The sequence below is a fragment of the Pseudophryne corroboree genome, chromosome 5 (assembly GCF_028390025.1).
Source record: "Pseudophryne corroboree isolate aPseCor3 chromosome 5, aPseCor3.hap2, whole genome shotgun sequence".
NCBI classification, from domain to species: Eukaryota; Metazoa; Chordata; class Amphibia; order Anura; family Myobatrachidae; genus Pseudophryne; species Pseudophryne corroboree.
In genome coordinates, this window is record NC_086448.1 from 712,625,718 (window position 1) to 712,652,851 (window position 27,134).

The following is a 27,134-nucleotide window of genomic DNA, read 5'->3' on the forward strand; positions in this document are numbered from 1 at the left end:
TCAGGTTTAAAATTGGTCTGACCGAGCCGTCCGGCTTCGGATCTACGAAAAGGCTTGCATAAAAACCTTCTCCTTGCTGTGACAAGGGTACCAGGACAATGACTTGTTCCTGACATAATTTTTTAATTACAGTTGTTACGACTTCTCTGTCTGGAAGAGAAGCTGGCAAGGTCGATTTGAAAAATCGGCATGGGGGACGTCGTGAAACTCCAGTTTGTATCCATGGGACACTATTTGTAAGACCCATGGGTCCAGGCCAGATTGAAGCCAGATCTGACTGAAAAGTTTCAGATGTGCTCCCACCCGAGCGGACTCCCGCAAGGGAACACCAGCGTCATGCTGCAGATTTGGCAGAAGCAGGGGTTGATTTCTACTCCTGCGATCCTGGAGACGCTGCAGATTGCTTTCCTCTTCCCCTTCCTCTACCTGCAAAGAAGGAGGAACCTTTGGCCTTTTTGTATGCATGTGAGAGTGCTGTGTCTTTTTCACCGGTGCAGGAGCTTAAAGCAAGAATGTCAACTTACCTGAGGTAGCCGCAGAGACTAACGCATCCAGCCCATCTCCAAACAAGGCCTCACCTTTATACGGGAGAGCCTCCATATTTCTTTTGGAATCTGCATCAGCATTCCACTGGCGAATCCACAACACCCTCCGAGCTGATACTGCCATGGTACTGCCATGGTAGCGGCTTTTGAACCCAAGAGTCCAATATCTTTCATGGCTTCTAGCATGTATGCAGCAGCGTCTTTGATATGACCTAACAATAGGAGTATCTCGTCTCTATCTATCGGGTCAATTTCCGATGACAAGTTATCTGACCATTTTTCTATAGCCCTACTCACCCACACGCAAGCAATGGTGGGCCTGAGCAACGTACCATTGACCACATAAATAGATTTTAACGTAGTCTCCAACTTGCGGTCTGCCGGCTCCTTCAGTGAAGCCGTCCCAGGTGCAAGGAGAATCACCTTTTTAGTTAACCTTGACAGGGCACTGTCTAATACGGGGGGTGACTCCCATCTTTTCCTGTCCTTTGCCGGGAAAGGATAAGCAACATGAATCCTTTTGGGAATCTGAAATTTCTATTCAGGGTTTACCCAAACTCCCTCAAATAGAGTATTAAGCTCATGAGAAGGAGGGAAAGTTACATTAATTTTTCTTTCTTTATAAAAATATGCCTTCTCCTGGGGTACAGGTGGGGCTTCCGTAACTTCCAAAACTTCCTTTATAGCAACAATCATATATTGAATGCTTTTTGCCAATTTAGGATCTATCCCCCTGGAATCACTATAGTCGACACAGGAATCAGAGTCCGTGTCGGTATCAGTATGCACTATTTGTGCAAATGGTCTCTTATGTGACCCAGAGGGGTCGCCTGCGGATGAAAAGGCAGAACTATGAAAAATCACATCATCCACTGATTTTCTCCAGCTCTCTGCATGAGACTCAGACTTATCTAATCTCTTACTGATATGATTCACAATATCACATAATTCTTTCACCCATTCAGGCTCGTGGTGTGCCGGCAGTGCCACCACATTACAACTCTGTGTCCCTAAAATGGCTCCCTCAGGGGAAGAGCTCCCTGCCTCAGAAATGTCACATACGTGCACAAACACACCACAGACACTCCGGGGCTTATAGGGTACAGACCCACAGTAAAATCTGTCAGAAGAACACATATAGGATTTGCCAGATCACAACCCAGCGCCAGTAATAAATTGTCTGTGAAACACAAAATGCCCACTGACATACAGCGCTTTTATAATGGTAATCACACAATATATAGCACCAAACTTCACTGTGCCCCCCCTGTTTTGCACTCTGATACTTGGTTCAGCAGTGGAGGAGGATCAGCGTTCTTCTCTGCAGCTTGGAAGGAGAGAAAATGGCGCTGAGCAGTGGGCTGGCTGACTGAGGAGGAAGCCCCGCGCCCATAATGGCGCGTTTCTCCTCAGCATTTATGAGGTAATTTTTTATACTGGCGGTGGTAGGACTGTGCCTCAGCATCTTATGCCCCTTTATTTGCCAGTTTTACTAGGTTTCATGTTGCCCAGGGCGCCCAGCGTTCCCGCCCGCTGCGCGGTACCTTTTAGCCGTCACGATGTCTGAAGATTTCCTCTTACACTCACCTGTCTTCTGACTTCTGGCTCTGTAAGGGGAGGGGGGGGGGGGGGAGGGGGGGAGAAGGCGGGCTGTGGGAGTGAGCACATAGCCGCAGCTAGCATCAGTTCCCTTCAGGAGCTAATGGTGTCCTGTCAGCCAGAAGCAGAGCCATGAAACTATTCAGGAAGTTGGTTCCTACTTCTGCTCCCTAAGTCCCACCAAGCAGGGAGACTGTTGCCAGCAGTTCTCCATGAAAATAAAAAACCTAATATAAGTCTTTTCAGAGAAACTCAGTAGAGCTCCACTGGAGTGCATCCAGTCTGCCTGGGCACATTTTCTAAACTGAGGTCTGGAGGAGGGGCATAGAGGGAGGAGCCAGTTAACACCCTTGAAAAGTCTTAAAGCGCCCTTGGCTCCTGCGGAACCGTCTATACCCCATGGTACTGAAGTGGACTCCAGCATCATCTAGGATGTATGAGAAAATAAGAATTTACTTACCGATAATTCTATTTCTCATAGTCCGTAGTGGATGCTGGGAACTCCGTAAGGACCATGGGGAATAGCGGCTCCGCAGGAGACTGGGCACAAAAGTAAAAGCTTTTAGGTTACCTGGTGTGTACTGGCTCCTCCCCCTATGACCCTCCTCCAAGCCTCAGTTAGGATACTGTGCCCGGACGAGCGTACATTATAAGGAAGGATCTTGAATCCCGGGTAAGACTCATACCAGCCACACCAATCACACCGTACAACTTGTGATCTGAACCCAGTTAACAGTATGATAAACGTAGGAGCCTCTGAAAAGATGGCTCACAACAATAAACAACCCGATTTTTGTAACAATAACTATATACAAGTATTGCAGACAATCCGCACTTGGGATGGGCGCCCAGCATCCACTACGGACTATGAGAAATAGAATTATCGGTAAGTAAATTCTTATTTTCTCTGACGTCCTAGTGGATGCTGGGAACTCCGTAAGGACCATGGGGATTATACCAAAGTTCCCAAACGGGCGGGAGAGTGCGGATGACTCTGCAGCACCGAATGAGAGAACTCCAGGTCCTCCTCAGCCAGGGTATCGAATTTGTAAAATTTAGCAAACGTGTTTGCCCCTGACCAAGTAGCTGCTCGGCAAAGTTGTAAAGCCGAGACCCCTCGGGCAGCCGCCCAAGATGAGCCCACTTTCCTTGTGGAATGGGCTTTTACAGATTTTGGCTGTGGCAGGCCTGCCACAGAATGTGCAAGCTGAATTGTACTACAAATCCAACGAGCAATCGTCTGCTTAGAAGCAGGAGCACCCAGCTTGTTGGGTGCATACAGGATAAACAGCGAGTCAGATTTTCTGACTCCAGCCGTCCTGGAAACATATATTTTCAGGGCCCTGACTACGACCAGCAACTTGGAGTCCTCCAAGTCCCTAGTAGCCGCAGGTACCACAATAGGCTGGTTCATGTGAAACGCTGAAACCACCTTAGGGAGAAATTGAGGGCGAGTCCTCAGTTCTGCCCTGTCTGAATGAAAAATTAGTGATTTTAGGAGACTCAACACTACACTGAGATCCCAAGGTGCCACTGGAGGCACAAAAGGAGGCTGTATATGCAGTACCCCTTTGACAAACGTCTGAACTTCAGGCACTGAAGCCAGTTCTTTTTGGAAGAAGATTGACAGGGCCGAAATTTGAACCTTAATGGACCCTAATTTTAGGCCCATAGATAGTCCTGTTTGCAGGAAATGCAGGAAACGACCCAGTTGAAATTCCTCTGTAGGGGCCTTCTTGGCCTCACACCACGCAACATATTTTCGCCAAATGCGGTGATAATGTTTTGCGGTTACATCCTTTCTGGCCTTGACCAGGGTAGGGATGACTTCATCTGGAATGCCTTTTTCCTTCAGGATCCGGCGTTCAACCTCCATGCCGTCAAACGCAGCCGCGGTAAGTCTTGGAACAGACAAGGTCCCTGCTGGAGCAGGTCCTTTCTGAGAGGTAGAGGCCACGGGTCCTCCGTGAGCATCTCTTGAAGTTCCGGGTACCAAGTCCTTCTTGGCCAATCCGGAGCCACGAGTATAGTTCTTACTCCTCTCCTTCTTATGATTCTCAGTACTTTGGGTATGAGAGGCAGAGGAGGGAACACATACACTGACTGGTACACCCACGGTGTTACCAGAGCGTCCACCGCTATTGCCTGAGGGTCCCTTGACCTGGCGCAATATCTGTCTAGTTTCTTGTTGAGACGAGACGCCATCATGTCCACCTTTGGTTTTTCCCAACGGTTTACAATCACGTGGAAGACTTCTGGGTGAAGTCCCCACTCCCCCGGGTGGAGGTCGTGTCTGCTGAGGAAGTCTGCTTCCCAGTTGTCCACTCCCGGAATGAACACCGCTGACAGTGCTGTCACATGATTTTCCGCCCAGCGAAGAATTCTTGCAGCTTCTGCCATTGCCCTCCTGCTTCTTGTGCCGCCCTGTCTGTTTACGTGGGCGACTGCCGTGATGTTGTCCGATTGGATCAAAACCGACTGACCCTGAAGCAGAGGCCTTGTTTGACTTAGGGCATTGTAAATTGCCCTTAGTTCCAGGATATTTATGTGAAGAGACGTTTCCATGCTTGACCACAAGCCCTGGAAGTTTCTTCCCTGTGTGACTGCTCCCCAGCCCCTCAGGCTGGCATCCGTGGTCACCAGAATCCAGTCCTGAATGCCGAATCTGCGGCCCTCTAGAAGATGAGCACTCTGCAACCACCACAGGAGAGACACCCTTGTCCTTGGAGATAGGGTTATCCGCTGATGCATCTGAAGATGCGATCCGGACCATTTGTCCAGCAGATCCCACTGAAACATTCTTGCATGGAATCTTCCGAATGGAATCGCTTCGTAAGAAGCCACCATCTTTCCCAGGACCCTTGTGCATTGATGCACTGACACTTGTCCTGGTTTCAGGAGGTTCCTGACTAGCTCGGATAACTCCCTGGCCTTCTCCTCCGGGAGAAACACCTTTTTCTGGACTGTGTCCAGAATCATCCCTAGGAACAGTAGACGTGTTGTTGGAATCAGCTGCGATTTTGGAATATTTAGAATCCACCCGTGCTGACGTAGCACCACCTGAGATAGTGCTACTCCGACCTCTAACTGTTCCCTGGACCTTGCCCTTATCAGGAGATCGTCCAAGTAAGGGATAATTAAGACGCCTTTTCTTCGAAGAAGAATCATCATTTCGGCCATTACCTTGGTAAAGACCCGTGGTGCCGTGGACAACCCAAACGGCAGCGTCTGAAACTGATAATGACAGTTCTGTACCACAAACCTGAGGTACCCTTGGTGAGAAGGGTAGATTGGGACATGGAGATAAGCATCTTTGATGTCCAGAGACACCATATAGTCCCCTTCTTCCAGGTTCGCTATCACTGCTCTGAGTGATTCCATCTTGAATTTGAACCTTTTTATGTAAGTGTTCAATGATTTCAGATTTAAAATCGGTCTCACCGAGCCGTCCGGCTTCGGTACCACAAACAGCGTGGAATAATACCCCTTTCCCTGTTGTAGGAGGGGTACCTTGATTATCACCTGCTGGGAATACAGCTTGTGAATAGCTTCCAATATTGCCTCCCTGTCGGAGGGAGACGTTGGTAGAGCAGACTTCAGGAACCGGCGAGGGGGAGACGTCTCGAATTCCAGTTTGTACCCCTGTGATACTACCTGCAGGATCCAGGGGTCCACTTGCGAGTGAGCCCACTGCGCGTTGAAATTTTTGAGACGGGCCCCCACCGTGCCTGAGTCCGCTTGTAAAGCCCCAGCGTCATGCTGAAGACTTGGCAGAAGCGGGGGAGGGCTTCTGATCCTGGGAAGAGGCTGCTTGCTGCAGTCTTTTTCCCCTTCCTCTGCCCCGGGGCAGAAATGAGTGGCCTTTTGCCCCCTTGCCCTTATGGGGACGAAAGGACTGAGTTTGAAAAGACGGTGTCTTTTTCTGCTGAGAGGTGACCTGGGGTAAAAAGGTGGATTTCCCAGCCGTCGCCGTGGCCACCAGGTCTGATAGACCGACCCCAAATAACTCCTCCCCTTTATACGGCAAAACTTCCATATGCCGTTTTGAATCCGCATCACCTGACCACTGTCGTGTCCATAAACTTCTTCTGGCAGAAATGGACAACGCATTTACTCTTGATGCCAGGGTGCAAATATCCCTCTGTGCATCTCGCATATATAGTAATGCATCCTTTAAATGCTCTATAGTCAATAATATACTGTCCATATCCAGGGTATCAATATTTTCAGTCAGGGAATCCGACCAAGCCACTCCAGCACTGCACATCCAGGCTGAGGCGATTGCTGGTCGTAGTATAACACCAGTATGTGTGTATATACCTTTTAGGATATTTTCCAGCTTTCTATCAGCTGGTTCCTTGAGGGCGGCCGTATCAGGAGACGGTAACGCCACTTGTTTTGATAAGCGTGTGAGCGCCTTATCTACCCTAGGGGGTGTTTCCCAACGCGCCCTAACCTCTGGCGGGAAAGGGTATAATGCCAATAATTTATTAGAAATCAGCAGTTTTTTATCGGGGGAAACCCACACTTTGTCACACACCTCATTTAATTCATCTGATTCAGGAAAAACTATGGGTAGTTTTTTCACACCCCACATAATACCCTTTTTTGTGGTACTTGTAGTATCAGAAATGTTCAAAGCCTCCTTCATTGCCGTGATCATGTAACGTGTGGCCCTACTGGACATTACGTTTGTCTCGTCACCGTCGACACTGGAGTCAGTATCCGTGTCTGGGTCTGTGTCGACCATCTGAGGTAACGGGCGCTTTAGAGCCCCTGACGGTGTTTGAGACGCCTGGACAGGCACTAACTGATTTGCCGGCTGTCTCATGTCGTCAACAGTTTTTTGCAAAGTGCTGACACTGTCACGTAATTCCTTCCCTACGACCATCCAGTCAGGTGTCGACTCCCTAGGGGGTGACATCACTATTACAGGCAATTGCTCCGCCTCCACATCATTTTCCTCCTCATACATGTCGACACAATCGTACCGACACACAGCACACACACAGGGAATGCTCTGATAGAGGACAGGACCCCACGAGCCCTTTGGGGAGACAGAGGGAGAATTTGCCAGCACACACCAGAGCGCTATATATATGCAGGGATAACCTTATATAAGTGTTTCTCCCTTCTATAGCTGCTGTATATGTATTTTCTGCCAATTTGTGCCCCCCCTCTCTTGTTTTACCCTGATTCTGTAGCAGGACTGCAGGGGAGAGTCAGGGAGCCTTCCTTCCAGCGGAACTGTGAGGGAAAATGGCGCTTGTGTGCTGAGGAGATAGGCTCCGCCCCCTTCACGGCGGCCTTTTCTCCCGCTTTTTTTTTTTTTAGGAAAACTGGCAGGGGTGAAATGCATCCATATAGCCCAGGAGCTATATGTGATGTATTTCTTTAGCCATATAAGGTTTAAACATGTTTTATTGCGTCTCAGGGCGCTCCCCCCCAGCGCCCTGCACCCTCAGTGACCGGAGTGTGAAGTGTGCTGAGAGCAATGGCGCACAGCTGCAGTGCTGTGCGCTACCTTATTGAAGACAGGAACGTCTTCTGCCGCCGATTTTTCCGGACCTCTTCGCTCTTCTGGCTCTGTAAGGGGGCCGGCGGCGCGGCTCCGGGACCCATCCAGGCTGAACCTGTGATCGTCCCTCTGGAGCTAATGTCCAGTAGCCAAGAAGCCCAATCCACTCTGCAGTCAGGTGAGTTCGCTTCTTCTCCCCTTAGTCCCACGATGCAGTGAGCCTGTTGCCAGCAGGTCTCACTGAACATAAAAAAACCTATTTAAAACTTTTACTCTAAGCAGCTCTGGAGAGCTACCTAGCATGCACCCTTCTCGGCCGGGCACAAAAATCTAACTGAGGCTTGGAGGAGGGTCATAGGGGGAGGAGCCAGTGCACACCAGGTGACCTAAAAGCTTTTACTTTTGTGCCCAGTCTCCTGCGGAGCCGCTATTCCCCATGGTCCTTACGGAGTTCCCAGCATCCACTAGGACGTCAGAGAAACAAAGGTATCATCTTAAAGACATTTTTCACATGCACAAAAAAAAAGAAAGGGAAAAAAAGAACACTTGCCCCTCCCACCCCCTTCGTCCCATCTGCTTATTTTAGTAGAGCTTTCCTTTCTGACTGCTGTAATATGACAGCTGGCTTTAGATTTGATGAAAATGAGGCCATCCAACTAGGAGACGGCTATCGTTTCAAGCAAGAGCACACTCTGCAAAGGTCCTCAGACTCATTATCAAAGATGTTTCAGTGATAAATACCAGGATCTTGTTCAATAGTCTCTATCTATATGTATAAAAGGCAAATACCACTGATTCATCACAAAATCTCCTGAACCATATGGACTAGATACTTGAAATTTAAACAGTAGCTTGCTTTTGTGACGTAGGCATCCACTAAGAAGGAATTTTTCAAAATTACACCCACAAAGGGGTTAAAAGGGGTGATATGATTATTGGGAATTCCCCCCTCACAGAGGAGAGTTAAGACAGCCCAACCAGCCGGGGCTATAAAGAATGCATGGTGCCGGCAATACCAAGTCATGGAGGGGGGAGGACACAATGCTCTGTTCCTGGAAATCCTTGCCAGTGGCAGTTGAAGAGCAGTCCATTATTTAAATAGGGGAGCCACATCAACTGCCACCCCTAAACACTGTCAAACATCGCTGGATTTAAATAATGGACTGTTCTGCAACTGCCATTGGCAAGGAAGTCCAGCCTTATGGTTCATGAGATTTAGTGATGAGTCAGTGGTATTTTCCTTTTACATATATAGATTTCACATATAAGTACTTAACCAACCGATTTTCAGTCATGAGGATAGTGTCTCAATTATCAGAGGTTAACCTGTCACTTGAACTAAACATTGCCGAACCTCTCAGAGAGCAATAGGAGGAAAGGAAAGATAGATATTTTGACTCTTAAATGCATTAAAGGAAAGCTTGATAGTCATCAACTACTTATCTGCTGTGTAAAGGGTACCGACAGTTCTCCCAGTGACCTCAAGTGTTGTGTAAAAATATTTACCTTTTTTCCACAAAGGAGGAGCCCTAAGGAGAACAAGAAGCTAAGCAAGGAGCAGCCCTTTGAAACAGAGTCAGCATATCCCTGCAAACCTTACATATTTAACATACAGCGGGCAGAGCTTGGACTGTCGTCCCAGCACTTACAGCACTGAGCAGGGCAGCATCAGAGTCGGGACGGGGCAGAGAAGGAGGCGGATTATTCTCCTCAGCGCAAGCCTTTAGACAGCATCAATCCAGGGAAGGCTTGCCTAGATGTGCGACCTGACAAAGATTGGCAGCGGTGGGCGGAGCATGTCCTGTTGTAAATCTAATTGCTGACCTTCTGTAATAAACTAACTAGTTAACTTTAGGTATATCCCACTGTCCAGAAAATAAGACACAGAGAATACAGATTCCCATACAATAAAATCCATTTATTGTTTTGATGTGTTCTCAGGCAATTTCATGGAGGGACACTTTGATGCTACCAGTTCTCAACAACATCCTACCACAAGTGAGCCTATTTTAAAAGCAGTGTTAAATTTGCTTAAATACCAGCGCTTTTCATCTCTTTGTGATTATACTTGAAATTCCATAGCGAAGCACCGGTATTCAGCTTATTACTGTATATAGTGAAATGCCCAAGTGTATTAATAGGTGAGTTTAGCCAGTAGCAGGAAGTACAGTTTTGCCCACACCGGCTGATATTAATAGAATCGAATACTAACAGGAAGTAGAGAAAATCTGACCTATGTAGATAACCATTTCACTTATTTTCCATCCACTAACCACAAGATGATGTGGATACATTTTTATTGCTGTGTATCTGTAGACTAAGAAGAATGGACTTCACATGCGCTCTGTGAGCTGAATAAACGTATGTGAGCACTCCACTATACCAAAATTCTGGCGCCTCTAATTATAAAATAAACCGGAGAAACTAATAAAGATCTTTTGAAATCTATATATGCTCCAATTTTCCAACCCTAAAGCATTATTAATGTTGCCATGGAAACCCCAAAAACTGACTCCAAAAAACAATAGCAAAAAAGGAAAACTGGCCAATATAAAATGGATGCACTTTCTCTATATATTATATACATCTTTTTTATATATTTTTAATGAAAACAATGATGTGAAATCTATCCTTTTAACTCTAATTGAAACCTCTCTGGTTAGTAATTGAGGGAATGGTCGCATCTGGAAACATTATGCCTGAATGGATAGAGTATGATATAAGATATCGGTGGAGCGTCACACAGGCAAGCCCTCTGATAAAGTCCCGGATGAAACAAGTAGGGGCGTGGCCTTCTGACGCTGTGTGTTAATGCTCCAGCTCCCATCTCCTGCTTCCAGAGGCAGTGGTGTCCTGGCGTGCAGCGGCTATCATCCAGTCGGACAGTACGCTGTGTGGTCATGGCCAGGGAGAGACAGGTGATGGGGAACAGTGTGATGGGTACTAAGCCCACACTGATGAAAACTCTGGTACGAGAATCATCTACATATGTGGCAAAAAATTGGATGCTTTTAAAAGTGTTTTATAAATAAATTGATACGCACTATGGAGTGCCCCATATGTTTCTGCTTTTAGATATATATTTACCTATATCTATGTAAATTTATTTCACATATTTCTTATTTCTCTCGCTTTGAGGAACAGTGCCAGGTGCCGCCCCCTGAATGTCAATCAGGCTGCAGCTGACGGGGCTGTGAGCGATACAGCCTGCGCAGACACCCAATCATCGTATTTATAAGCAAACCTTCAGGTTTGTGTACAAATATGAACTAGGCCCAAGTATACAAAGCTGTGCCATATCTGACAAGTATACAGAGCCGTGCCATTTCTGACAAGTATACAAAGCTGAGCAATGTCTGACACGTATACAAAGCTGAGCCATATCTGACATGTATATAAAGCTGAACCATATCTGACATGTATACAAAACTGAGCCATATCTGACATGTATATAAAGCTGAGCCATATCTGATGTGTATACAAAGCTGAGCAATGTCTGACACGTATACAAAGCTGAGCCATATCTGACATGTATAAAAAGCTGAGCCATGTCTGACGTGTATACAAAGCTGAGCCATATCTGACAAGTATACAAAGCTGAGCCGTATCTGACATGTATAAAAAGCAGTGCCATACCTGACAAGTATACAAGGCTGAGCCATGTCTGACAAGTATACAAAGCTTTGTCATATTTGACAAGTATGCAAAGCTTTGCCATATTAGACAAGTATACAAGGCTGAGCCTTGTCTGACAAGTATACAAAGCTTTGCCATATTTGATAATTATACAAGGCTGAGCCATGTCTGACAAGTATACAAAGCTGAGCAATATCTGACAAGTATACAAAGCTGAGCCATATCTGACAAGTATACAGAGCTGTGCCATATCTGACAAGTATACAAAGCTGTGCCATATCTGACATGTATACAAGGCTGAGCCATATCTGACATGTATAAAAAGCTGTGCCATATCTGACAAGTATATAAAGCTGAGTCATATCTGATAAGTATACAAAGCTTTGCCATGTCTGACAAGTATACAAAGCTTTGCCATGTCTGACAAGTATACAAAGCTTTGCCATATTTGACAAGTATACAAGGCTGAGCCATGTCTGACAAGTAAACAAAGCTTTGCCATATTTGACAAGTATACAAAGCTGAGCCATGTCTGACAAGTATACAAAGTTTTGCAATATCTGACAAGTATACAAAGCTTTGACATGTCTGACAAGTATACAAAGTTGAGCCATGTCTTGCCATGTCTGACAAGTATACAAAGTTGAGTCATGTCATACAAAGCTGTTCCGTGTCTGACAAGTATACAAAGCCGTGCCATATTTGACATGTATACAAGGCTGAGCCATATCTGACAAGTATATAAAGCTGAGCCATATCTGATAAGTATACAAAGCTTTGCCATGTCTGACAAGTATACAAAGCTTTGCCATATCTGAAAAATATACAAAGCTTTGCCATATTTGACAAGTATACAAGGCTGAGTCATGTCTGAAAAGTATACAAGGCTGAGCCATGTCTGACAAGTACACAAAGTTGTGCTATGTCTGACATGTATACAAGGCTGAGCCATATCTGACAAGTATACAAAGCTGTGCCATATCTGACAAGTATACAAAGCTGAGCCATATCTGACAAGTATACAAAGCTGTGCCATGTCTGACAAGTATACAAAGCTGTGCCATATCTGACATGTATACAAAGCTGAGCCACACAGTATCTGACATGTATACAAAGCAGTGCCATATCTGACATGTATACAAAGCTGAGCCATACCTGACAAGTATACAAAGCTGAGCCATATCGCCATATCTGACAAGTTTACAAAGCTGAGCCATATCTGACAAGTTTACAAAGCTGAGCCATATCTGACAAGTATACAACGCTGTGCCATATCTGACATGTATACAAAGCTGAGCCACACAGTATCTGACATGTATATAAAACTGAGTCATATCTGACAAGTTTACAAATCTGAGAAATTTCTTATATTAATTATAATAGGATGTGCCATATGTGGTGCCAAGTTTATAAAGCTAACTCACATAATGTGGCAAGTATAATGTGCTGTACCATAGGTGATATCAAGCCCATGCTAAGTCATATCTGGTACACTATGCTCTAGCTAGTGTACAATACAACAACTTGAAAACACCAGACAATATTAGAAGCATTTCAGCAGCAGTGTAGTGAAGGGTTACCGTGCAAAACAACTGTACATTACAATTAAACAATCATAACTTTCTTATGCACAGACATTTAAAGGCATAATGCTATGAAACACTATGGGTTACATAGGCAAACGCGGTGGCGGTGGTGTTGGTGGCGAGTTCCGGTTGCCCGGAAACCCCCCTCCTCTTGGCAAGGAGTTCAAATTATGACAATAGCAATGGTATATAATACAAATGCTAGATCTGCCGCCACATCATGCAGTTTAACGGACAGAGCAGAGCTGCTGCACATGCCCAGTGGTAGCAGCTTCTTCTACCAGGTTTGCTGTGTGTGTGGATCAGAGTCCTCAGTCAGTGCACTGGACTAGAGAGTAGCTACCAGGAAGAAGAGACAGGAGTCTTACCATGAGGTAGGAGAATGTGTGCTTAGAAAGTGCAGTACCGGTTATATTATGTCTGTGTATTTATTTGTTTATTTATTTATTTATCATAGTATGTTTTACCTTTTCCTGACCACTTATCTTATTTATATTAATTAAATATGTTTGATACAGCTTATACTAGAGCCCATAGAGTGTTAAATATTAACACTGTATTCCATGTTCCACAGAGTGGGAGATTGTGGATTGCATTTGGAAACCCCCCTCTAGAAATCCTGTGTTTGCCACTGGGATGAATGTAAACCTGCTTGCAGAGCACAACTTGCAATTCGTGGTTCAGCAAAAAAGAGTAATGCAGAGTCATATTGCATTTATACATAAGGGGGGTTGTGACGGCTGTTCCCACAACTGCGGGATGTGCAGACCTGGGCGTAAATAAAAAAATAATTTACATTCCTGCTAGTATAAGTCAGACACAAGTGCCCACTAATGGGAACAAGTATCAAAACAGGTGCATACACTACATATGCAGTCTCATCTCGAGATGCACCCAATTGTGCATGCAGGTGAAAATACACATTTTATTCGGGTGTAGTACTGCTGACCGGCGGTCAGGAAACCGCCGGTCAGCTTACCGACGCCGGGATCCCGGTAGCATACCGACGGGGAGGGGCGAGTGCAGCAAGCCCCTTGCGGGCTCGCTCGGGCTCGGTGGCGACCTGCGGTCGCCACGGGTTCTATTCCCACTCTATGGGTGTCGTGGACACCTACGAGTGGAAATAGTCCCTGTTGGTTGGCATGCCGACCATCAGGATAGTGAGCCGTCGGGCTGATGGAGGAGATCATGTGACTGTCAGTCAGCTGACCGGCGGTCACATGAATACCACCCATTTTATTCCTGAGAGTGTTTCTTAAGTAATGGGCCTGATTCAGATGTGTAATACAAATATACACCTGGCGGAGTCATGAATCAAAGTAAGAGCAGCTGATCTCGAGGATTTGATCCCAAATACCTCAAAAAGCAAGAACTATACTAAAATGACGAGACAGTGCTTTTTTACTTTGATCTCAATTTTATCCAATATTTAAAACATATAAACATACATCATAATATAGATACCGGCCAGTATCACATACATAAAATAAATACAATCCAATATAAAATGTACTAACACAATTGAGCCCTTAAAATTTTTAACCACCAATATTTGTACCCAGGTCACCACAGGACCAATTCTCATTCAAACCTGTGTCTCTGAAACGGTTATACTAATCAATTTCAGTCTCAATGGAACTTTCCCACATAGGACATATTATCCTGGGTTAATCAAGCAAGTTCATTCAACATGCAGCTTACTCCAAATAATAAGCACTTTTCTTCCAAAGCGCTGTCTCGTCATTTTTGTATGATTCAGATGTGGTTGGAGTGTGCATTGCTGATGCTTCCAAGTAAGCAGCAGCAATACTCAGATATGGTAATGCAGCCAGAGGCATCTGGTATGAATAGACACCTCCAGCATTCACGAGTGATCCAGTGCTGCATCCATCAGCTGCAGCTCCTTCCAGGAGGCGACAAAATCTATTCTGAAGATAAATATCCTGGTCTCTGCACTTCCCCAAAACAGAAGCGAAATGCCTCCATTTTGGGAAACGGAGGCCATTGCAGCCCCAAATGGCTGTAGACTGTCAATCGACTGACGTCTGCAACCGTTCTGCTTCCGACAACAGCCTGCACATCACGCATAAAGTATTGAACATCGGTACTAGCACATCTACGATCAGATTCTCTAACATACGGGGGGGACACCTATCACAGGGCTAGTCCGCCCCCCATGTCAGGCCTTGCCTCCCCCCGCACAGGTGCGAAAGCATCGCATAGCGGAGATGCTTACGCACCCGCTGAGTAGCTCCCTCCCAGCGCTGGCAGGCGGCTACCCGCCACGTTCTGGGTCGCAGCGGCTGTGTGTGACTTCACTCAGCCGCCGCGGCCCGCAGCGGTCCGGACGCACCTCTGTTGTCTGGACCGCGCCCCACCCACGGCATTCTAATGCTGTTGGCACTTCCCCCTCCCGCCCCGCTACCGCCTGTCAATCAGGCAGAGGAGATTGCGTGCACACTCCAGAAAGGGGATCAGGCTACTATAGCTGCCGCTGCAACGATCGGGTCTGAATTAGACCCTTAATCAGGCTTAACGTGCTCCATCATAAATTGCCTATTATCCCATAAGCACACTTTCAATGCTTTCAATACTAAATATAAATGGCATTACAATGTATTGTACACTGCACTGTAAATAGATTTGCACTCTAAAGAGCATGGAAACTTTAAGAGTTTCCAATGGCAAAATCTAGGTATGTCAAGTGTCACTAAATAAATCAAAGTGTCCAATGCAACGTGTGAATAGAAAACACAAATAATTTGCCAGAGGCAGGAAGAAAACAATAGGAGGAGCTGCACAGAGGACTTCATACAGTATTTCTCTCTTCTGTGACGTAGCGAAGAGACATCACCACTCTTATCCCCCCTTGTAAACCTTTAATGTTCTGAATGATTCCTTGTTACATCTTACTTAGTATTGATCTTGCAGGCATCCTCACCTATCCTTTACCCAGTGTGGTCACTGAACAGTAGAAAGGTTCAATAGGAAGATCAGCTCCTCATCCACTTTTTCTTGAAAGCAATTTGTATTATGGATTTATTTTAATAGTGTACAGTGGCAGTTGCTGTTTTTACTATTAAAAAACGGTTTGATTATCTGACCTTGCTTACTTTATCTTTTTAGGTTCTGTGCACAGGCTTTAAAACGAATCAATAGATGGGAATTCCTACACAGCATTATGTTGAAATCAATCTCAATTCAGACTTATTTATACTTTCCTTGCATGGTTCAATCTCTTTTCTCTCCTAATTGTTTCTGCATTTTTTTAATAAAGCATTTCTAGTTACAGAATAATGCATGCAGTTTTGCTAGTTTAATCATTTCAGAATTTCTCTGTGTAATGGCAAAATTAACTTAAATCCTCCTGCAAAGTTGTTCTCAATTTGTATTCCAAGGGAATACGAACTGGTACTGGGTAATGACCTTTTTTGTTCAATCACTATATAGCGCAATAAATATTCATCACTACTGCTCTGAGTCTTCCTATTATTACTTCTCCTTCAGCCTCTGAATGCACAGTGTTAAAAATAGGATACAGGTTTACTAGGAAAATAAAAACTGGCTTTTAGCAGTAAAGAGCGGAATAAAATAGATCATCTAAAAGAAAAAAACAAAATCAATGCAAGATAAAAATAGACAAAATTGACAAAATATTTTAGGATTTCAGTAAATTAAGAATTTGCTTTGTTCCAAACTGTACAAACTGTTTAGAGATCATCAAAGGTAATTTACAGTCAACAGTACCTGGAACTTATTTTCCTACAGAAAAGGATTTATTTTTAAAAATATGTTGTTATTGTGCTATCAGCGGAGGGGTCAGCGCAGGATCGCTATGGTATCCAGCCGCATGGGATGCCGAAGGTCGTTATACCGACATCGGCATCCCGAGCGGTGGAATACTGACAGGGTGGCGAGCGCAATGAAGCCCCTTGCGGGCTTGCGTGAGTTCTGCATTTCCAATGGGCTGTGTTCATGACAAGCAACTCAATAAAAATCCTTGTATCCATCAGAAATATACTATGTGGGACATATTGTATACTGTATCAAGCCTTCTGAGGAGGATAGGCGCAGATGTTGCCCATATTAACCAATTAGATTCTAGCTAGCAGTTTATACAATGTACTGGATACTGTGCATGATAGTTGTTATGGGCAACATCTACACTTGCCCCGTTTAGAAGATGTGATACATCTCTCCCTTTAACTCACAAAATGCAAACAAACCATACCAAATAACTGCTAATTATGCACTTGTTGGTACTCTCACAACTGCCAGTGATGCACTGCTCTGTATTCCCTTTTATAAAAATGCAACTTTAACGGACATTAGATACTGATAGACACAAAACAGAGTAAGTATCCTGGGTATCTTGAGCCTTTGATAAAGAACATGGACCATGAATTCTTCATAATGGTCTATTAATCACTCTTTTTAAGTAAGTCTGAGTTGCAAATTGCCAGACACAGGGCACCACATCATGCGCCCACGTAAAACTGCCCGTGAGTACAAGCCTTAAACGTGTGAATTCCAATTTTCACAAATGAAACAAGACTGGCTACGGACCCGTCTAAAATCAATCACCATAGCTTCTAAAATACATTGATTTTAATCAGAGGCTCTGTATTGCACCTCTCAAAGATTTATAATCTGTGTATAGTGTACATAAAAAAGATTTGTATTGTTAATGCTGTTCTAGGTTAGTGACAGTGTGATGTTATTAAAACAGTCAAAGGTTTAATAAATACAGACATTTTAACGTACTATACTGTAACATCAAGAGATCATATTATCATGCATACAGTACCTGGATGTCAACATTCATATTATTAAAATTACTATTAATTACTAATAATAAGGGCAACTGAAGAAAATCTTAAGGGCAATGGCGCCTTTATACTGTAATAAGTCACATGTAAACTACCTGCTGCTGTACTTTCCAGGCATTCTCTCGGACAGCGACCATCTCTATGTCATACTTATGATTGGTCTGTTGAAGCTGAAGGGATTCTTGAACTGACAATTGGTGCTGTGCCTTTAATGTTGTTAATTCAGCCTTCACATTGTCAAGCATACCCCTAGTAGAAGAAAGGAGAGAGGGGAAACAAGACTATTCATTTTAAATATAGCTGGAGAGACAGTGGGGCAGATGTACTAAGCCTTGGAAAGTGATAAAGTGAAGAGAGCTAAAGTGCCAGCCAATCAGCTCCTAGCTGCCATGTTTGAAAAATGTCAGAAACTGATTGGTTGGTACTTTATCTCTCTCCATCCAGTGTCTCCACTCTTTTTTCAAGCTTGTCTGGAGGTTTTCACCAAAAAAGGTGTTAAATTAACTTTAAAGGTTATTTATTTAGTATTCTCTGTAACATTGTATACAGTATATAGTATAAAGTATATATTTTATTCTGTATTCTTGTTTATTTATATTGTGGTATGGCAGCGACTGTAAACATCTGGGGAAGATTTCCTAATAATTCCATCACACACCAGCAATACATGATAGACTTTCCCAGTATTAAGCTCACAAACAGGTCATGAATATATATTGTCTATACATACAATCCTGAATCGCACACAAGGACTAATGTTTTCCAAAAGAGAATGTTGCCGGAAGAAAAGAAAGATTAGTTTATATGCGCTATAAATCACTTGTGCAATCTATTCTTTAATATAAAGCATGTTGGCATTGCTGATGGTAAGTCTTTCCCCATTATACAGAATAGACAGAAAACAAGTATTCCACATCATTTCTTGTTATCATCAAATAAACTAAAACAAAAATTTACCTTGCTATGAAAACGACAAAAAGAAACCCCAAAAGCAGTGAAAAAGCAAGACCTTAACTGTCATTCATTTTATCATTGCCGTACACAAAATATTTACATATGACATGTCAGCAACCGGAAACTGTTGTCACTAATAAGTAATCCTAATGGGCTAATGAATGAGACAAATGGCAATCAGGTTTTCGAAACCTGTTTAAAGTAAAAACTATTCCATAAAGTGTATAATAATATAACACCCCAATGGAATGAGGTCTGCCCTGATTCAGAAGTGGATGCAGCTGCATTCGCAACTGAGTATTCACAGTCGGTGGATCTGCAAAAATATACCAATGGCACTGCTATGGAGATTTGTACTGAGACAACTACTGACGGCGTCTCTGATCCACCACCTGCAGACCAGCTAGACAAAAGAGTGGAGACACTGGGATAGATGTACTAAGCCTTGGGGAGTGATAAAGTGGACGTAGATTTAGGGGTCTATGTACTTAGTTTTGGATGGAGATAAGGTACCAGCAAATTAGCTCCTAACTGCCATGTCACAGGCTGGGTTTTAAAAATGATAGTTAGGAGCTGATTGGCTGGTACTTTATCTCTGCCAAATTTATCTCCATCCAAGGCTTAGTAAAAAGATGGATAAGTCCCAACCAACCAGCTCCTAATTGTCATTTTTCCAAACAGCCTGCGACATGGCAGTTAGGTGCGGACTGGTGTGTACTTTATCTCCGTCCACTTTATCTCCATCCAAGGCATAGTAAATAGACCCCTCATCTCTCTGCACTTTATGGCCATAGCTGCTCAGAATGTCCATTGCAAGTAACCCACTGTAGTCTTTACAACTGCGCCTTACAAGTACAATACAGTCACAGGCTCAGACGCGCCCCAAATAGACAACAAAAGAGAAAGAGGCAAGCGCTCATGGGTTCATATTATGTCAATAAACATGTACAGAGCCGGTAATTGTATTCAGAATTTATTAGTACTAAAAATAACATAAAAATTGTTATGACCTAAAATAATAAATTGCACTTTATATATTAAATATTTAATTGCTGGCCAGCAGTTTCATTAGGCAATGGTAAAAATTCAGCTGTCCTCGATGAGGAATAATGAACTTCAGAAGCTACACTGTTACAATATCAGCGTTTGAAACTTAGTATCAGTCAATAGAGTAACTGTTGCACGTGAGGTGTAAAGAGATGTGACGGCTGTAAAAGCGTTTTGAATTATCCAATTACCTCCTTTCAAGAAACAGTGGTGTGGTCCTGCCCCCAGTGCCGAGCGTCCTCGGCAATAGATAGTTTGTCCACGGGGCTTGCCTTTTCTTTTCACCGACTGTAGAAGCGGGTTATTCCGCAGGAGGAAGGAGGTAAAGACGGTCCTTTTGTGCTGGTGCTGATTCCTTCACAAGATATACCGGCTCATATTGGGATGGACAGATGGCAAAGTCCTGATGTTACTCTCTTTGAAAAAGTCAAGTGCTTCCGTGACGAAACGCGTCAGTCTCCGCCCATCTGTCCGTAGCTGCAGCAGTGCTTTTGGTAAGCACGGAGGTGTACGGATGGTCTACGGCTCACCAGAGCGGGAGTAACATCAGGACAGCTGAATTTTTACCATTGCCTAATGAAACTGCTGGCCAGCAATTAAATATTTAATATATAAAGTGCAATTTATTATTTTAGGTCATAACAATTTTTATGTTATTTTTAGTACTAATAAATTCTGAATACAATTACCGGCTCTGTACATGTTTATTGACATAATATGAACCCATGAGCGCTTGCCTCTTTCTCTTTTGTTGTCTATTTGTTTCTAGTCTTAGGGGTGTATACAGCCCCTAGAGTAAAGCGAACGTGGGCCCAATTATTGTCATTTAAAAGAATAATCCAACTATTCAGATTTGACACAGGCGCTCCACTTAAATTCTTTTTTTGTCAGACGCGCCCCAGTTTGACAGGCCACCCCCGTTACCTCCCACAAATGCTCTCTACCTGTCACTCACTTTGCAAATAAATGCTCACTGCAACCATCAACGCTAATCAATTGTCGCACATGTGCATTGTGACTCCTATGCATGCACAGTAAAAAAAATGCTCAACTGCGCCAGCACTGGCATTGCATCCACATGTGAATCAGGCCTTATATATAGTACTGTGGGGGTCTATATACGGATTACATACGTTATCCCGGCGGACGGTATGCCGGCTGTCAATATCCCGCCAGTGGCATCCTGACTGCCAGAATGCCAGCAGCTGGGTGAGCGCTAAGAGTCCCCTTGCAGGCTCACTGTGCTCACCATGATGCGGGCTCGGTGGGTCGCTGCATTTGCACAGGATCTATTCCCACTCTATGGGTGTCGTGGACACCCATGAGTGGGAATAGCCCTACTGCACCGGGATTCTGGCTGGCGGCATTGTACGCTGTCGAGATTTCGGTGTCGGTATCCTGAATGGGGTGTGGTATGGAAGGTAGAGGGTAACTAGGTCGACAGTGTCTAGGTCAACCACTATTGGTCGACAATAACTAGGTCAACAGGGTCTCTAGGTCAACATGGTCTAGGTTGACAGGTCAAAAGGTCGACATGAGTTTTTTATGTGTTTTTTTGTGTCGTTTTCTTCGCAGAGTGACCGGGAACCCCAATTAGTGCAACGCTTCGCTACCACTTCGCTTGGCACAGGTTACCGTTCCAATCGTAGTCCACGTGGACCGTTAAGAATGAAAAGGTTAAAAAAAAAATTGTGAAAAACTAGGATCTGTCGACCTAGAGTCCCTGTCGACCTAGTTACTGTCGACCAATAGTGTCAACCTAGTTACTGTCGACCTAGAGACCGGATCCCCATGAATGCCGGGATCCCGTCAGCCGATATTTTAACTGCATCCCCTATATACCACGGCATGTAATTTCCTGGTATTAGAAAGCTTATTATAATAGATTTAACGTAATAAAATAAAGAAGAGCCAGGTGAAGCTGGCATAGAAAATGTAGGTATGTATATATATATATATATATAAATATATATATATATATTTTAATAATAATTTGGCAATTTAATATGTCTTAACAAATAATCTTCATCTTGTAGATCTACCATATCAATTGGAATTTTTTTCCACAGGTTTAACTGGTTTCAAGTGCATCTTGAGCACATAAAGCAACTCAGGACATAAAATGCCCATAAAAATACTCAGATTATATAAGGCTACTTCAGGCAAACTTAATCCTGTTAAACATGAGCTCAAAAGGAAAGGATTACTTATTATAAAGTGTAATGTCACAGAAAATAGGAGTTAAAATAGGTTTTCCATCTGCTTGGTCTACATAAAAAACAGCATTACTATCAGAGAAAAATACAGTAACTTACTTTAAAGAGAGACACATACTAAAAAAAAATAATGATTCTGTAAGAAATGATAGACAGACAGACAGACAGTCAAACAGACAGAATATTTCATACATTTAATACAATAAAGATTCTGTAAGAAATTACAGATAGATAGATAGATAGATAGATAGATAGATAGATAGATAGATAGATAGATAGATTCAGTTAGTGCAATAATGCACACTGTCCTATTCTCCTTTTACATTTCACATACAGCATATTCACAAAAAAAAATCAATATTCAAGCATAAAATCTGGTCAACAGTGTTACCTTTAAGTAGTTATATGATTAGACAGAAAAATCATATTTTCATAATGTCTCAGTTCAGAGTTTAAAAGTCTAAATTATTTTGCAATGGAGCCTTGCAAATATACCTATGAAAAGCAAATCAATAAAACGTCTATTCCTATCTATTCTCTGGGGACCTCAGCTGCACAGCCGCACAAAAATCAATGCAACAAATTATTACTATTTCCAGCCACCCACTAGAAGCTCTGGACAAGTATTTTACATGGAACAGGTCTGTGCTGGGATTCCCGGTCCTCGGTCTATGTGCCGGACTGCTCATTAGGATGTAGCTCAATAACTTAAAAAGCACAGACTGTACATCATGCTATTAAAAAAGAACTATGTTGTGATATCACAATTGTAAACAGTGTCACAATCTCTTATATCCTCTGATGTAAACAAACAGAAGAGACATAGAATAGAAAGGAAACAAACATCAATTAATAGATTTAATTTTATAAACAACCTATTATTCGCAGAAGTGGGCAGCTAATGATACAAATTATATGAATGATAGCAGGACATGGGTCTGAATACATTTTATGACAAACAATGCCAAAACGGCTATATTTCAGAATACAACAATGTTAGAGATATTAAAGGTACCATTTTGGTATTGTATATTATTCTACTAGAACACTGATGGAACAAATCGGTCTTTCAATTTATTTGCCAATTACTGTGCCTAGTGTCTGATTTTCATCCAGCACTTATCAATTTTTGCACTTGACTATAAATAATGCCAGCCAATTATTCTGTAATATTATAGGTCAAGTATAATTATTACTTTACCTAAGACTACATGTCTTTCATCTTTGAAACACTATTTTTGACAAATGAAACTATTGTATTATTTTTCTTTTTTTTTGTAATTAATAGGAACACTGCAGTTTTGGATGAGTCCTGAAACATAAGAAAGGAACACTTACTTTCACACAGTGGGGCAGATGTATTGAGCCTGGAGAAGTGATAAAGCAGTGATAAGTGCAAGTTGATAACGCACCAGCCAATCAGCTCCAATATGTAAACTGACAATTAGGAGCTGATTGGCTGGTGCGTTATCACCTTCTACTTATCACTGCTTTATCACCTTCTACTTATCACTGCTTTATCACTTCTCCAGGCTTAATACATCTGCCCCAGTAGGAGGTGTGCATCATATAGTTTGCAGATACTTTAAATAGTGGCTGGGTTGCTTATTTTTAAATGCTTTTTAAAACACAATAACTTTCATTCTCTAAACTGCTTGTTGCAAAGCAACTCCCAACATATGTTATGGCTGCATCAGTCGTCACTCACTACATTCAATTAAATTAAGTAAATCCAATAATCAGGTATTGCTCAATTCCTTCATCTGCGTTTTGAATGCTTGGTAAAGCAATTTGAAACTTTTGCTGTACTTGAGTACTATATCACATTATTTTTTTTCTGAACATAAACACCATACAGTAGAACAAGGGGGTAAGTATTGTACCAAAATTATTTCGGATGTGAGAAAGCAACAGTGAGACTTATGTTGATAAACTATCGTGACAGCTATTTGTACTAGAAGGTGACAAAGTGTAATATTACGCATCGTACGCCATCAATCACAGGATGATCATGGTGCTTATCTCTAAATCATAAAATGCAGAAAATATTCTAGACATGAACTTTTCAGTTTGCAAATATCTGCTAGCACCTATAACACACCTCCATGCACATGTACATTAGTGTATGCTTCTAAACACTAGAATCATGGATGACTGTCATGAATGAATACCTTTACACACGTGTGTGTGTGTGTGTGTGTGTGTGTGTGTGTGTGTGTGTGTGTGTGTGTGTTTGTGTGTGTGTGTGTGTCTTTATATTTATGTATAAGTGTGTGTGTGTGTATATATATATATATATATATATATACACACACACACACCTACATCTATATAAACATGCATATCCACACACCCACACCCACATATATGTATTTTTTTAAGCTTTGTAAGCAAGTTTTTGTGTCATATTTTTTACACTTAAAATAATTTGCAAGTAAAAAAAAACACATCTTTCTTGCAATTACATAGAAGCTGACATGAGGCCTTTACCTAGTACACTCAGTTCTTCTCATAGATTCAATATCCCGGTTATTTTTAGCAGTCTTCCATAAGTGAAGTAACAGGAAAGAAATGTAATCAGAGCATTTCGGTATAATTTGGTACCATCTTGTTTCAACTCAGCTACTTTGACGAAGAAGGAGACAACAAGAGCCATATGTAACCTTTGTACTCTTCAGTGTTGGAAAATTAAGACTTTCGCCCCCACTGCTCTGCCATAGAGGACTTCTAAAACAAATGCCGGCACCTTGTTCTCTGCAACGCTCCGCCAAATAGAAACGCAATCCCTTAATTCGCAGTAAAGGAGTCTAATACTTAAAAAAGCAAGTCTATAAATTCCGGCATATGGGAAATAAGCATTTTAATAATATGACACTGAACAGAACAAGGCTGCATACAGCAGAGGACAGTAAAGGAAGATTACAGATCGTGACTGTATGTGTTCTAAACAAACATACTACAACGGCTAAGTGACGAACGCCAGCGGTCCGGCTCGCTCTAGTAATGTGATCAGTGGTCACTCACTTGTATTCACTATTTTCTTCCTCTGAAGCTGTGACACGTTCTTTAAGGGTCTTCAGGTCTGTCTGGTATTTTCTGTTGTTCTGTTCTTGGCGAACGGTCTCAGCTATTTGCTCGCTTAGCTGCTCTTGAGTTGCTTTCAAGCTGGATTCCAGTAGAAGAAGTTTTTCTTCTTCACTGGCAAGTTCTTGTGCTAAAGGGGACCAAGAAAAAAAAAAAAAAATAGATAGTGCTGTGTAAGATGGGAAATGCTTTGTATGTTTTCACTTCAAGCTGGATTTGTGCTTTAAGCAAACCCTAAAAAATATCATTTTGATGACTTTTGTGCTGTTAAAAATTAATAATACAATCATGTATTACTGTCTATCTAATCATGTTTAACCTCTTGTGCGCCATAATTACCCAATGCTGAATACCCTTTAAAATATTAAAATAATGCTTTCATTTACAATTAGTTCATCTGGAAAAATAAAGCAAAGTGTTGAAAGGACATTTTATACATTAAATACTATTTAATAAATAAGAAAAAAATAAGTAAGCACTTAATTTATCTAATTGTCCCATTAGTTCATTTATTACACCTATTGCTGTGGTCGATCCATAGTAACTCAAGTGATTTCAAGGTCAACCAATAGATGGCGCTCAATTACCAGACCAAGAATGAATACAGCAGACACTACCAGGACTTTTCCTTTTCTTGCAAAAATAAGCAATTTTAAGACAAAGACATTTCCCTTTGTTCTTTGTTGACCGCAGTCCAAAATGATATGTGGAGGCAATTTGAATAAAAAGCTGGCTGCCCATCAAATACAAATATTGCCTGTACCTTGAAGGGAGGCTTAATGAAAAAAAAAAAATAATAATAATAATAATAATAATAATAATATAAAATATAAATAAACAAAAAATGTATATATGTACATGCAGTATACCATATGCGCGATATTATTTTTATATATCTATCTATTATATATATATATACATACACATATATAAATATATGTGTGTGTGTATATATATATATATATATACACTGAGCAATGTACCCGGCACTCCACCTTGAAATGATCTGGTTCTGGTGCCCTCATGAAAAGGGATATAGGCAAACAAATGATGCGGCACTCACGAACACTTGATAAGAATCACAGACACCTTTGCCGGTGTCTGTGATTCTTATCAAGTGTTCGTGAGTGCCGCATCGTTTGTTTGCCTATATATATATATACATATATGTGTGTTTAAAAATAGAGAGAATCGCACACACACACACACACACACACACACACATATATATATATATATATATATATACACACACACACAAAAATACATATACATATATATCTAAAGCATGTGTATACACACACATGACACTGACAGGTACTGTGTTGCATACTGTAAAAACTATATTCACAATGCCACTGTTGCAGTTGTTTGACAAGACAAAAAGATATTTGCGTTGCTTATTCTGTCTATTGTTTTGCAAGTTAACATTAATTGTAATTGCTAGAAATGTATATAGACTTTGAAGCATCTTTGAGCCAACACGCAGTAGGAATGTGCTAAAGACTTTGATATTGATCCAAAAAGCCCTGCACTTCTTTTTCTGAACTTGCCCGAAGGCGTGAGACAAGGATCTTAACTCAGTGAATTATCATCATCTGTCTTGCAAAGGTGGATATCATATAGCTGGATATCTCAAACATCTGCTGGTGAACAGAAGCACACTTTATGTATCTTAAAGATTTATCATGTGGCATCATTGATCACGTTTGAAAGGTCAGATATAATATCAATGTAGACTGAAGAAATAGTAACCGTTAAGAAAAAACTTATCTTATGATCATATATAAATATCTATATAATATATATATATATATATATATATATATATACATCTACATATACATAAATAAATAAATATATATACATACATATATATACACACACATTTATATGTGTGTGTGTGTGTGTGTGTGTGTGTGTGTGTGTGTGTGTGTGTGTGTGTGTGTGATACATGGATCTAGGTGTTCGATGTCAATACTTTTAAGAATATATGCTAAACATAATCTGTAACAATACTCCTTATAAGTGCTGTAAACTATATGTCTGCATGTATAAGTGCATTCTATACATACATGTAGAAATACATGGTGTGTTAATTGTAAAGAGATACATACATT

At 42.1% G+C, this 27,134-nt stretch overlaps 1 protein-coding gene and 1 long non-coding RNA gene across 9 annotated transcripts in view; one reads left to right on the forward strand and one right to left on the reverse strand.

The window, feature by feature from the left end:
• Positions 1–27,134, reverse strand: part of LOC134928326 (polyamine-modulated factor 1-binding protein 1-like) — an 817,199-nt gene that overhangs the window by 469,334 nt on the left and 320,731 nt on the right. For all 8 annotated transcript variants that reach the window (XR_010177892.1, XM_063923947.1, XM_063923945.1 and 5 more), the window contains exons 13-14: positions 24,955–25,144; positions 17,809–17,962 (exon numbers count right to left, since the gene is read on the reverse strand). Coding sequence is in view for 7 of the 8 variants with exons in the window: in XM_063923947.1 (XP_063780017.1) it covers positions 17,809–17,962; positions 24,955–25,144 (344 nt within the window). In the remaining variant the exon portion in view is untranslated. The remainder of the gene's footprint in view (positions 1–17,808; positions 17,963–24,954; positions 25,145–27,134) is intronic.
• LOC134928328 (uncharacterized) overlaps positions 1–27,134 on the forward strand; it is a 177,648-nt gene that overhangs the window by 145,610 nt on the left and 4,904 nt on the right. The window lies entirely within an intron of this gene.